Source organism: Tachyglossus aculeatus, chromosome X3 (genome assembly GCF_015852505.1).
Source record: "Tachyglossus aculeatus isolate mTacAcu1 chromosome X3, mTacAcu1.pri, whole genome shotgun sequence".
NCBI lineage: Eukaryota > Metazoa > Chordata > Mammalia > Monotremata > Tachyglossidae > Tachyglossus > Tachyglossus aculeatus.
Window position 1 is genome coordinate 6,444,101 of NC_052099.1, and position 14,460 is coordinate 6,458,560.

At 44.5% G+C, this 14,460-nt stretch overlaps 1 protein-coding gene across 3 annotated transcripts in view; it reads right to left on the minus strand.

The window, feature by feature from the left end:
* The window catches only part of IDUA (alpha-L-iduronidase), a 56,736-nt gene extending 49,823 nt beyond the window's left edge, over positions 1-6,913 (minus strand). For 2 of the 3 annotated variants that reach the window (XM_038770244.1, XM_038770247.1), the window contains exons 1-2: positions 6,630-6,913; positions 666-806 (exon numbers count right to left, since the gene is read on the minus strand). In XM_038770244.1, the coding sequence (XP_038626172.1) occupies positions 666-806; positions 6,630-6,775 (287 nt within the window). In that variant the 5' untranslated portion in view covers positions 6,776-6,913. The remainder of the gene's footprint in view (positions 1-665; positions 807-6,629) is intronic. The other variant, XM_038770245.1, reaches the window with a different exon arrangement.
* Positions 6,914-14,460: the final 7,547 nt, after the last annotated feature.

Sequence of the window (14,460 nt, forward strand, 5' to 3'; positions counted from 1 at the left end):
AGTACCCACTTTACAGAGCACCTAAACTAGGGACTGCTGTTTTTACAGAAGAAGCTAACAATCCCCACCCACCCTCAAAAAGATTACAATCCAATTGGTGTTGAGGGTTGGGAGCAGGGAGGTGGAAACCTAAACAACAATAATGATACACACAAAGTAACACAGAATGCATGTTATTGGAAATATTTAAGGAACCATGACCCTTTTTGCTGGTAAATGGACACCTGTCAAAAAGGAGATTATTCATCAGTGAGGATGGTAGCTCATCCACTCCCAATCCCCAGCATTCCCATCCTTCTAGAGGCCTGCCTGATCGAGTGGAAAGAGCATGGGTTCTAGTCCTGACCCCAATTATCCTACTGGGGGGAACCCTCTCAATACCTCGGCTTTCTCCTCTGGAAAAAGGCCCCTCACTCCTCACATAGATGTTACGAGGACAATATGAGAAGTGATGTGACAGTGTTTTGGAAAGTAAAAACATTAGTCAAATTCAAGTTATAATTATTACATGACCCCTGTTCACCTTTTCCAACCACTCCCAATGTACCATGAAATTATTAAACAAGTCTCTATCGGGACTAACATATACCAGCTTATACTAAAGCTTCTCTAGCTGCCTACAAAGCATTTCACATTCTCAGCATCCATTTGTTTGTCATACTTACCGAGCAGTAACAAGCTCCAATAACCAGTGGGTTCTGACTTGTTCAATGCCGCTATGTGGCACAGAAGAAATATATGCAAGGTTGATCCGCTGGTCTTTGCTGAGATCAAAGAGCTCAGATTTATTGTGTGGCAAAGGAGGGCTGAAGGAAAAAGGAAAAAAAAAGAATTTGAAGGCGACACTCTCAAAGACGCTACAGTTTTGAATAGCCGCATTTGGACCGGGGAAATGTTCATTCCTGGAGGTCTTCCTGAGATTGTATTATGGGCGGGCTGCCAATTCACAAAACATGGATGGGAGGTACTGCAAGACATACAGTGCTGAGATTGGCACTCTCTGACATAACTGAGGTCTTTATTAAGGACCTGGGCCAAGGTATCATGAGCACCTTCCTCGAGCTTGCAGATGATTCTAAATTGGGTGGGGATGGTCACACTTTGGAAGACAGAAAAAGCAAGCAAAATGACAAAAATAGTTGTACAAAAACAGGATGAAATTCAATAGTGCAAGTGCAACATGGAGCACTTAGGGAGGAAAAACAAACAACACAAACACAGGATGTGGAAAGACTGGCTGGTCATAAGAACAGCAGGAAAAGACCTGAGGGTCACAATTGAAGCTGAAAATGAGTCAACAATGTGGTGTTTTTTGTTGTTGTTTTCTTGAAAAAATACAATACTATACTAGATAAGACGGGCAATAGGATTCTAGGCTATATACAACAGTCAGGCAGTAACCTTTCTCTATTATGCTGCAATGGCCAGACACTTCTTCTGTATTAGAATATTAGGCCCAATTTTGGTTACAGCATTTTCAAAAGGATGTAGAGAAATTTACATTAACAGTTCCCAGCCTTGGATAACCCTCACATTCCACTCCACTCCTGTACTTGTGCAGCTGAAGAGTTGGTGGCAGAAGTACAAAAACCAGGTGGACTATTCATTCATTCATCCATCCATCCATTCATTTATTTATTCAGTGGTATTTATTGAGAACTTACAGTGTGCTGGGGAAGAATACAATAAGGGATAAACAACACTTGGTCCCTGACCCTCAGGGACCTCATGATCTAAAAAAAAAACCCAAAATGGGGTGGTGGTGCTTGTTTTGAGGAGGTTGGTGAGGATGGGCACATGAGGAAGGTGATCAGAAGCAGCTGGGGCTGAGTAAAAGACATATGTACCGGATTAGCCTATTCCAGGACAATTGTATATTTTTCTAATTTTGCTACAAATAGATGGGGACTGGATAAAGCTGGGCACAGGATAAGACTAATTATTCAGTACTAGAAAGAAGCAGACTGAAAAGATCATAGAACATTTCTAATGATAAAGACTAGTTATATACATGTCACTTCCAATTAATCACCTACTGGAGCTAATTTGTAGTCTTCCCTCAAATTCAGAACTGCATTAGGTACTGCAGGGTAGAGTGAAGAGCACAAACATCCTCCTTGGAATCGAATCCCACTCCAAATCTCCAGTTCTACCACTAAAAGCCAGTGGCTTTGAAGTGGACTGCCAAGCGTACATGAATTGACTCATCATTAGAAACCAGCACCTTAGGATCAGTAGAAGGGTGCGCACCACTGGCAAAACTCTTCCAGCATCCCTTTCACCTTACCTCCCCTTTCCTAGGTTTGAACTCTGCTAATACTCTTTGTGCTCTGGCTTCCATTGTTTCACTCTTGGCTGCCACGTGGGCCAGTCACCTAAGTTATCTGTGCCTCAGTTACCCCATCAGTAAAATGAGTATTAAATTCTACTCCCTCCTACTTAGACTGTGAGCCCCAAGTGGGACAGGGACTGTGTTCAACGTGATTATCTTGGATGTATTTACCTCAGTGCTTAGTACAGTACATGGCCCATAGTAATTGCTTAAAAAGAACCATGAAAAAATTCCATCACATGGTGCACAGTCTGGACACACAATCTGCATGCAAGTGCAGAGCAGCTGCCTCTCCAGTGCTGTCCACTTGTCAGAATATCCAAGAACAATTTTGGAACAGTTTACACTGAAAAGGATCTTAAGTAGAGAACAAAGTGAGGTATGCACTTTAGAAGTTTTGGGGTTAGCAACACATTGCTAACAAGCCCAGAGAAACTGCCAATGCTTCTAGGCATTGGCAGCATCTGCGGAATCTGGTTGCTATAGTCACCCACATCCTCCATACAACATGCACACGAAAGAGCACGGGCTTTGGAGTCAGAGGTCATGGGTTCGAATCCTGATTCCGCCACATGTCTACTGTGTGATCTTGGGCAAGTCACTTAACTTCTCTGGGCCTCAGTTACCTCATCTGTAAAATGGGGATTAAGACTGTGAGCCCCATGTGGGACAACCTGATCACCCTGTATCCTCCCCAGCACTTAGAACAGTGCTTTGCACATAGTAAGTGCTTAACAAATGCCAATTATTATTAACTGTGTGGCTAAGCAAAAGGGGCATGGGGATGACAATTTCTCAACAAACCTCTCACTCCTCCCGAAAAACAGACTAAAGTATTTATGGCTTGGTCCTGGGGCAAAGCAACTGGTGATGTTCACTACAATTGAGCTTGGCTCACAGTGGAATCATTCATTTCGACTGGCAGAGGCAAGGCAACCAGTCCGTATTCTTGTTTCTTCTCAAGAATGCTTTCTGATTGGCCCAGGATGGGCCTGAATGACAGCTGCTTCCTGTGCCGTACACAAAAATGAATGATTACTGAAGCACTACAGAATTTGCCCCTCAAATACTGGGCACAGTTCTAGTTGCTCCACTTTAGGGAGGAAAGAATAGAGTTGGAGAAGGTACAGAGAAGATTGGGAGAATACAGAAGCTTCTGAAGGACAACAGACCAAAAAGATCAGGGCTCTTCTGCCTGAAAATTTGAAGACTGAGAGGGGACATGATTAAAGTTTGCAGATTTTTTTTCAAATAAAAGGACATTAATTGTATACCTGTGGGCTTCTCCTTGCTGCCCAGCAACTCCAACTTGGGTGGAGGTAAAACTCAAAATGACCAGGCTCCAATGAGAGTTGCAAGGAAGTGAGGGGAAGGCTGGGGAAGGGCCAGAAATGGAGTACAGCTATCACCTGCCCCAGTTATTCAAAAAGATTTGTTAAGTGAATCACATCGGGCCCTGGTTGTCTCAGATAACAGAGCATTGAAGGCACATCTCCTCCAAGAGGCCTTGCCTAAGCCCTCCTTTCCTCTTCTCCCACTTTCTTTCGCGGCGCCCTGACTTGCTCCCTTTATTCATCCTCCCTCCAAGCCCCACAACACTTATGTTCGTATCTGTAATTTACCTATATCAATTTCTATCTCCCACTCAAGACCGTAAGCTCACTGTGGACAGAGAACAGTGCTCTGCGTACAGTAAGCGCTCAGTGAATACGATTGAATGAATGAATGAAAGAGCACGCTATTGGTGGTCCAGTGGCAAGAGCACAGTTCTGGGAATCAGGACACCTGGGTTCTAGTCCCAGTTCTGTCCAGTTGGAGAATGCCTGCTGGGGCCATGCCATCTGTGGTGAATACTGAGGACTGAAGAACCACCTAGGGCATTCCATGAGGTAAATTGGCCCTACAGAAATCCTACAAAATAGCGGGCTAAGGCCACAGTGGCTTCCAAGGTCTGCTGGGTAAGTGGTATTTATTCAGTGCTTACTGTGCACACAGCACTGGACTACAATACGATGGAGTTGGTAGGCATGATCCCTGCCCATAAGCTTCCAGTCAGCACTATGCAGCAAGTACTTGGGCTGTAAATGGGTCCTGCCCATTAAAAAAAACCCATTTATGCACCTTGCAATGTGCTGCCCTCCTGCCTATTCGCTCACTGCACTCCATGGGGCACTCTGTGCACCAGACGATACGTAATTGGCAAATGCAAGTGGAACTTTGCCAACCACTATCATTAAAATCAATTCTTTTGTGCATCATTAGTCAGTTGAAAGGGTGGGGGGTGGGAGGGAAGGGATGGAAACCCTTGGTTATATGGGAGGGAGAGGGGTGTTGGGTGGGTAACTCCCTTTTTCTGAATCTGCCCCTTCAAACCGCCCCGCCCCGGGCTACATACTTCTCCTATCCTGGCTTGACTTCTTACTTATGTAGATAGCCTTATTCTGTTGCTTCCCTTATCTGTAATTTAATTAGTCTGTCTCTCCCTCTAGACTGTAAGGTCCTCGAGGGCAGGGATTTTTGTCTACCGACTACTGCATTCTCCCAAGCGCTCAGTACAGTGTTTTTTTTAAATGGTATTTGTTAAGCACTTATTATGTATCAGGCACTGTACTAGGCACCAGGGTATACACAAGCTAATCAGGTTGGACATAGTCCCCTGTCCCACACAGGGCTCACAATCTTAATCCCCATTTTAGAGATGAGGTAACAGACACAGAGAAGGGGAGTGATTCGCTCAAGTTCACACAGCAGACAAATGGCAGAGCCGGGATTAATAATAATGGTATTTGTTAAACGCTTACTCTGTACCAGACACTGTACTCAGCAGTGGGGTGTATACAGGCAAATCTGGTTGGACACAGTCTCTGTCCCACGTGGGGCTCACCGTCTCAATCCCCATTTTACAGATGAGGTAACTGAGGCCCAGAGAAATGAAGTGACTTGGCCAAGGTCACACAGCAGACAAGTGGCGGAACCCATGACTTTCTGACTCCCAGGCCAGTGCTCTATCCACTACACCATGCTGCTTCTCAGTGTTCTGCCCACCGTAAGTGCTTAATTGCAATCTAATGATTGATTGAAAAGGAATCCAGGTGGTAGGGGGAGAGGGGAGGGAACCTACTGGAATGGGGAGAAGGGAGGAGGGGGAGCTTAAGACCCCCCCCTCACAGGATCGTTTATCCTGCTAGTGGGATCTTTTTTACTGTATAAATATGTATTGTTTTTGGTAATAATGGTAATTGTTCTATTACAGGAGAGCAAAAATATTTCCCAAATAGCATAATCAATCACTGACTTTATAAAAATCTGCTTCAATAAGCTATGGATAATAAAACCATAATCATATTTCAGTTTTATAATGAGGTTGCAAAATTTAATCTGAAAAAACAAAAGCGCTGCTTTATTATGTGTAGTGTGCACTTCAAAAAATTGAAAATAAAATCTACATCTGTCTCGAAAGTGTTAATAAAAATGCAGTTTAGGCAGAAATAGCAATTAAATCATAGTTTCCTGACCAGGGATTTAAGTAAACTGGCATCAAAACCAGCCTGCCATTAACCTTAACTTTCTACAAAATAAACGGGTGGTTTGGCTTTATTGCTTCGAGGAGCTGGTGCCCTTAAGTGAGTGGCCCATTCCCAGAACTTCTGACATCAATCAGGACTCCAGTCCTGGGTGATTACACTTTTTTTTCCCCAATGGTATTTGCTAAGCATTTACTATATGTCAGGCACTGTACTGAGTGCTGGGGTAGATTCAAGCTCATCAGGTTGGACATAGTCCATGTCCCACATGGGGCTCACCAGAGATTTAATCCTCAATTCACAGATGAGGTAACCGAGGCACACAGAAATGAAGTGACACCATCCAAGATCACATAGCAGACAAGTGGCTGGACAAGAGGCGGGATTAGAACCCAGGTCCTTCCAGACTTCCAGACCCGTGTTCTATACACTAGGCCATGCTGCTTCCTTTAAGTATTTGTTTTTACACAAACAATCCCTTGACTTTACATACTTCTGGCCAGCTCTGAAATTTTAAAACAATCTATCTGGACCCTGTCACCCAACTGTTAGAATACTTTCCAATCCCCTTCGCTATCACCTAGAGTCACCCACCCACCCACCCCAATCCTCATTCCCCCCCCCTCTAGCTATTAGACCATACTACCTTGTCCCCAAAAGAAAATCCATGTTACAAGGCTACAGACGTCATCTTCTTGAGCCTAGTCAAAAGTGGAATCAACCCAGCCCATTTCCTGTTGCATTTGATACTGAAAAGGAAAGGAAAAGCTTACCAAAATCCCGTGCTTTTCCAGAAATGGTTCAGAGGTCCAGTGGTTTTTGAGGCATCCACTTTTATAACATAAAATGCAAAGGTCCCACTCTGCTGTATAAGGAGAAGGAGCCATCTAACCACACCCCAATTTATAACTAACCTCATGACAAGGGCGAAGGAAGAACTGATTGTGTGATTACACTGTACTGTTTCTTTCCTTCCTCTGGCTGCAAAACTGCTCAAGAAACAAGTCAGTGTCTTGCACTTTAGTTCAGCAACACTTTAAAGCCCCCTGGGTTGGTTAACCTCCGCCGGGGAGCATAGAGAAACCAAAGCAGTGGCAGATTTTGTTTTAGCAGATCCTGGGGTAGGGGAGTTCTTGGGATGTTTCTGTGGTGTTACCCAATCAAGTAAATTGGTCTAGAAAGTACACCCCTCTCTTCCACTGCAAAATGGATTTTTCCAGCTGCTTATTTTTTTTATTTTGCAGCCGACACTTCCTGGGAGGAAATTCCTTTGGCTGGAAAGCAGCTTTCTGGGATATGGTAATTGCAGAATAAGGACCTATTTACCCAAGACCTAGTTTGTTAAATCGGATGAATGGACGAAAATACTAAGCTTTGTAAGATAAAGCTACCTTTTCTTATTTGAGATTTTAATGGTTGAAACAATACTCCTAGTTCTTCATCTTAAAATCAGAAATGACAGCGTGACAGGGGGCTCCATGGGCAAGGGGAGATTGGAAGGGCCACATTATTGAAACTTTTCTGGTTTGAGCTGACCGAGGAATCCCTTTGGAAAGGTACTGATTCTAGAGCAAAGGAAAAAAGTTGATTTTTTTAAATGTAGTTCATTTATGCACTAGCTTCTGGGGGAGACAACTTGAGCTTTACATTTTTTCAAATTTCAGTCTCCTTACCCACTGCCTAAAAGCTGGCCCATCTTTGCAGATCGCTGCCCAGGCACGGCCGCCCTTCATCACTCCAGCCTTCTACTACCATCCTGGTCCCTATTCCCACCTGGATACATAAAGGCTGCTAAGGCTTTCAACCCCGAAACCAAGAGATAGGTAGGATCTGGCAAGAGTCATTATGTTGTTCATTCAATCGTATTTATTGAGACTTACTGTGTGAAGCGCTGTACTAAGCGCTTGGGAGGGTACAATACGATAAGAAACAGACACATTCCTTGCCCACAATGAACTCCACTACAGTGTAAGCTCCTTGAGGGCAGATTTCACATTTACCAACTATTTTTTAATGGTATTTGTTAAATGCTTACTATGTCCAGGCACTTTACTGAACACTCAAGTAGATACAAGCTAAGCAGGTTGGACACAGACCCTGTCCCATGCGGGGCTCACAGTCTTAATCCCCATTTTACAGATGAGGTAATTGAGGCAGAGAGGAAGTGAAGTGACTTGCCCAAGATCACACAGCAGACAAGTTGCAGAACCAGGATTAGAGCCCAGGTCCTTCTGACTGTGCTCTTTCCACTAGGCCACATTACTTCTGTGTCCTCTCCCAAGCACTTTGTATACAGGGCTCTGGCCATAGTAAGTGTTCAATAAATACCACTGATAGCATAGAGTGATTGGTAGGGGACAAATAGAGGTTGTGTATTTTGGTGCTTGCTTATTTTGCATTGAAATAAACATGTGCCACATTGGGTGCTGGGGTGTGTTTATCAGTGTTGGGTAAAATGTGCTGCCGTTTTAGTCTGAATGAGTTGCATGTGAGCGTGGGTGATTTTCAGGTGGATTGTGAATGAGGTCATTGGGGTGTGTGGCAGATGGAGAAATGTTAGAGAGTTTTGAAGTAGAGGACGTATCAGCATTTGCCTAAAGTTGTGTAGATCAGAGTGGTGTGAATGTGGGGCGTCATGTGTACTGTGAAAAAAGTAGGTGAAGGGAACAGATTGAGTTTGAGAGCTGCTAGTGCCATTGAGTGTGTATGCAGCATCTGTGGGAGTATCAAGAGGTGCTTGTTGGGATGTGTGTATGAGGTGTCTGTGGTGTGGATGGATGTGGGTTGGGATGTGTTTTGGGGACCATGTACACTGACTTTAAATCAGAGGCAGAGTCACAAACAGAGGCAACAAACTCACTCTCACACTCACATGAGACACACGACATGTTTGGTGTGGAACCGATAAAAGCTGTAGGAGGAGATGATGTGGTCTAGTGGATAGAGCACAGGCCCAGGAATCAGAAGGACCTGGGTTCTAACCCTGGCTTCACCACTCATCTGCTGCGTGACCTTGGGCAAGTCGCTTCACTTCTCTATGCCTCAGTTACCTCATTTGTAAAATAGGGATTAAGACTGTGAGCCCCATGTGGGACAGCGACTGTATCCCACCTGATTAGCTTGTAACTACCCCAGCGCTTAGCACAGTGCCTGGCACACAGTAAGCATTTAATGAATACTGTAAGAAAAACAGAAAGTAACAGACGAGTGCAGCCCTGGGCTCTCAGAAGTTTTTGCTGCTTTTGCCCTTCTCTGGGACTGGGAGAATGATTAACAGCAGCAGAACTTCTGTAAAGCTGGTAGCCACAGCTGCCTCACTCACCTCCTGCTGTTGCAGCTACACTCAACTGCAACCTCTCACTGACCTCCCAAAATTGTCTCAGGTTTGTTGCCGTAGCTAAAAAACCTGCAGGCAGGTTGTAGGGCCAGCAGATATATGACTATCCTATTGAAAGTGGGGTATAGCTATTTATTCAGTGCTTACTGTGTGTAGAACACTGTATTTAGGAGAGTCATGTTAGGCATCCGGGTGGCTCATTGTGTGTAGGATTTGGGCATGTGAGTTTTGGTGGTTTGTATGTGGGTTGGAGGTGTTTGCATGTCTGTGTAGGAAGGTATATAGTTGTTTTGGGGTGAATGTATTTGATGGAGCCTGTTTAGCAGGGAATGAATAATGTGCATTAGAGTGGGTCTGGTGTGCTTGTGAAGCTGGATGCATCTTAATGGGTGTCTGTGGTTATGACTGTGTATATCAGGGTGTGTTATGGGTGCGCGTGTGCCGAGAGCTTCCAGCGTGCAGTAGTCTGATTAATGCTGGAAGCTGTAGGTAAGCTGATCGCTTAGAAGCACTAGGCAAGCTCTGGCTGAGATGAGGTATTTTTGTGCCCAAGGCAATGATTCTTTTAGCCGGTTGTCTTCGTCCATCTGTCCGTCCCCTACCCCCCACCTTCCCATGGGGCATCAGAAAACTTGATAGAGGAGCCAGTTTAGGGAGAAGGGCTAAGTATGTGTGTGTCAGGAGGAAAATCCTAAGAATAAGAGTAGAGGAAGTCTTTTGAGAGGGAATCTGGAGAATGTGACGATCTCTTGACAACAGGTATAAGGTCTCAGCCACACCCCACTTTATTTAGACTCCAGGCTCCACCCACTTACGGGAATTGGCAACAAGTAGCATTTGGGGAGCCTCATCTACTCTTTTAACACTAGCACTTAGCTACGTGGGGACTCTGAGTCCTTTTAACTGTTCTCACCCTCTCATCCGACCCTCCATTTTGACTCCAAGCCTGCCCATTTTCAGGAATGGGTGAGGACAGAAACTTTGCCAAATCTTTGGAATTCTGAGGAAAGTAAGTGAAAAATGAAAAGGGAAGTCCAGTGGACCAGGGGGTAGGAAGAGTATTCATGGTCCTGCTTTGAGAGAAAGTGCTCAGTAAATTCCCTGATGATGAATACATCCTTGGCCCAGCCTTAATACAGTGAATTTCTCCTTGTGGGCAGCGAACATGTCTATCAATTTTGTTATATCGTATTTTTCCAGCCATTTAGGACAGTGCTCTGCACTTAGTAAACACTCAATAAATACAATTGATTGATCGATTGATTTCATCCTGGCAGACAATTTAGTCTCCTCAGTTTCCCTTCCTCCAAGCACTTAGTACAGTGCATTGCCCCCAGTGGGTATTCAATAGATACCCTTACAATCAAGTGCTTAGTACAGTGCTGTGCACACAGTAAGCACTCAATAAAGACGATTGAATGAATGAATGAATGAATGGTGACCAAATTTTGGGGAACAGGCATGACTGAAGCTCTCCCTTCTCTGCCCTATGAAAATGAGGGTGGGAGGGAAAGGCTCTGCTCCATTTTCCCCAAACTTCAAAGTCCTCCAATGGTGGGGAGGGAGGTGGAAGAATGGGACACTGAAATAAGCTCCCTTTTCCACCTCCTCCCCACCCCCACCTCTTCAGGAGGTAGGCACTGCTTGCGAAACCTCTCCTTTTTCTACACAGTGAGTCATGAAGGTGGAGTGAGGCACTCACCCATTTTTTCCACACTGTGTGTCCCTGAAAAAAGTGAGGGGGTCAAGACTCTGCTTTTTCACTTCTGTCCTCCTCACGCTGGAAGCTCAGCTGGCAGAGATGTTTCCACTCTAAGAGGGTTGGTGAAGTGCCATTTCTCCCTGGACAAGGTCGTGGCTCAGTGGAAAGAGCACGGGCTTTGGAGTCAGAGGTCATGGGTTCGAATCCTGGCTCTGCCAATTGTCAGCTGTGTGACTTTGGGCAAGTCACTTAACTTCTCTGTGCCTCAGTTCCCTCATCTGTAAAATGAGGATTAAGATTGTGAGCCCCCTGTGGGACAACCTGATGACTTTGTAACCATCCCAGCGCTTAGAACAGTGCTTTGCACATAGTAAGTGCTTAATAAATGCCATTAAAAAAAACTTCAGGGGGTATTGAAGGTGGAGGCTTGTTGGTTGGGAGGTGGTGGTGGCGGAGGGTGGGGGGCATCACTACCCATTCATTCCAAGAGGTCCACTGGAGGAAACTGCCTTTTACTCCTTATCTTTCATCTTTACAGCTCCAGCTCCTTCTGTGGGCAGCAACCTGCTGCCCCAGTTACAGCAGTAGCAACTCCTAGAAGTCCTCCAGCTTCGTTCCTTTTCAGCCGCTCCAGCCCCAGCCCCTGCCTTAGCCTCAGGGTTGGTCTGACTCATAGGAACAGCCCAGGACTTGCAGAGATCTCCTGACTTCTGCCATTGTTTTTTCTTGCTTTGAGGGCTCGTCCTTGGAGAGCTCTTCCATTGCCCCTCCAGCTGGGTGCTAAAGGCATATGTCTCAGTTACCACACGCTTGTCCAACCTAATTAAGGTAAATTCCCTCCTCTTTAGTAGTTTGGTGCTACAACTTACAGGCTCCCTTTTTCATTCTTTCTTTTTCTTTCTTTCTCCCTTTCCCCAGCATGAAAATCCCAAACTACAGGAAGCAGAAATGCACATTATTAACTATCTGGCATACCATGCGCTCTGCAAAGACTTTACGGCCCCTATCTTGTATTGGACCAGGATTTTGGGTAAGGGAGCACCTCGGTAATGGATGCTCTGCTCTGCCAAACCAAAAGAATTCTTAATTTCCACCCCTACACGTTTTAAACAGCACAAACATTTTAAACATTTTGGGGGGCAGTTCTGAGGGCAGGTTCTAGGGCTGAACCCACTGACTGAGGTGACTAGACTATCCAGCTCTGTGGGTGAACCCTGACACTGGTCGAACCGCAATTTGAACACATTCCCAGGTTCTGCAATTTAGTTACCTTGCTGGGGCCGATTGGGGTATGGTGTTTCTGCCATCCTGTCAACGTTTTGTGCCCAACCCCTTTTGTTATTATGGTTCATTGTGTGGAGATCATTTTAAATATTTTAATAGCTTTAGTTTTCCTAATTATTTTAAAAATTTCTGCATTTACCAAATGAATGGTAAATTAGGGATTGAAATTAGGGAAGATTGGGGCTGACTGCTCTGCAAGCCCTAAGCTTTCCCCTCACTACAACCTTAACCATTTTTGTGCTAAAAATCGTTCCGTGATGGAGTGAAGTGCAGGGCTAGAATCTTGCCAAGATTGAAAATCTGGAGGCCTGTCTGATCTAATCCTGGGAATGTGGGCTCCTGAACCCAGAAGACCTGCCTTCTCCTCTGTTTATGTGAAAGTTACACAAGTGATTTTCTCTTTATTTGAGGATTTTGTATACATTGCTCCCACCTGCTAACATCTGCTTTCTGTTTTACAAAATATTACACAGCTCTAAGATGATGGAACTACACGTTCTAACAATCAATGCTCACAATTTATCTTCACAATCAATCCCAGAATGTCTCAGACTAAGTTTCATCTCAGTTTTCGCTGAGGATTTGTAGTCCCAGTGGGCACATAGATACTCGTGTGCTATTTATGGCAGTGCCCTCCTCTAGACTATAAGCTCTTTTGGGGCAGGGAACATGTATACCAACTCTGTTAGAGTATACTCTCCCAAACACTTAGTTTAGTGTTCTGTATACAGTAAGCACTCAATAAACACCATCAAATGAATTGAATGCCACAACTTCTGAGTTTGTAGCTGTGATCCTCTTTGGCTTGAAATCAATCAATCAGTAGAATTTGTTGAGTACCCCCTGTGTACAAAGCACTTTTCTAAGCGCTTGGGAGAATACCATACAATATCATACAGTACAATAGAGGTAAAAGAAACTATCCCTGCCTTCAAGGAACTTACATTCATTCATTCATTCAATCGTATTTGTTGAGTGCTTACTGTGTGCAGAGCACTGTACTAAGCACTTGGGAAGTACAAGTTGGCAACATATAGAGATGGTCCCTACCCAACAGCAGGCTCACGGTCTAGAAGAATGGCATTTATTAAGCACTTACTATGTGCAAAGCACTGCTCTAAGCGCTGGGGAGGTTACAAAGTGATCAGGTTGTCCCACAGGGGGCTCACAATCTTAATCCCCATTTTACAGATGAGTGAACTGAGGCACAGAGAAGTTAAGTGACTTGCCCAAAGTCACACAGATAATTAGCAGAGCCAGTATTCGAACCCATGACCTCTGACTCCAAAGCCCGTGCTCTTTCCACTGAACCACAACCTTGCATTCAAAACGGGGGAAGTCAGACACAAAAGTATTTACTGCTCAGGGGAAAAAGAGAGGTACACCTGATTATAACATGAGGATGGAAATAGTGATGTGAAAAAATAAGTGCTTAAACAGAGTATATAAATTGATACCTACGTAAGTGCTTTGGGTGGCCGTGAGCATGTAAGTGCTGAGATGGTACATAGTGGGAACAATTCAAGCTGGGGAAAAGAAAATTAATCAGGGATTGCCTTCTGGAGAAGGTGGGATTTCGTGAAGGTTTTGAAGAGTGGAAGAGTTGTGATTTGGCAGATTTCAGGTGGGGGGAATGATGTGCGCAAGGGACCTGAGGCTGAAGAGATTCATTTATTCATTCAATCATATTTATTGAGCATGTACTGTGAGCAGAGCACTTTACTAAGTTCTTGGGAAGTACAGTTCAGTAACAGAATAGAGACAATCCCTGCCCATAATGGGCTCACAGTCTAGAAAGGGAGACAGATACCAAAGCAAGTAAACATGCAGCAGTAGAATAATTATAAATAAATAGAATTATAGATATATACACATCATTAATAAAAATAAATAGAATTATAATTATAAATATGTACATATATACACAAGTGCTGTGGGACAGGGAGGAGGGTAGAACAAAGGGAGCGAGTCAGGGAGATGGGGAGGCGATGAGACATGAGATGAGATGAAGAGATGAGAGAGCAAGGGACAGAGAGATGGTTCCCTTACTAGAATAGAGGGTGGACTGGGGAGTAGTGGGTGGAGTAAGAAGGAGAGAGCTGTTAGAGTCTTGAAATCAATAATCAGAAGTTTTTGCCCTTGGGCAGTGGGTAGCCATTGGAGATTTTTGATGAGGGAAAAGAAGTGAGTTGAATGGCTTTTAGGGAGATGATCAAGGCTGTGGAGTGAAGTAGAGCCTGAAGAAGGGTGAGGTTGGAGGCAGGGAGACCAGAGAGGAGGT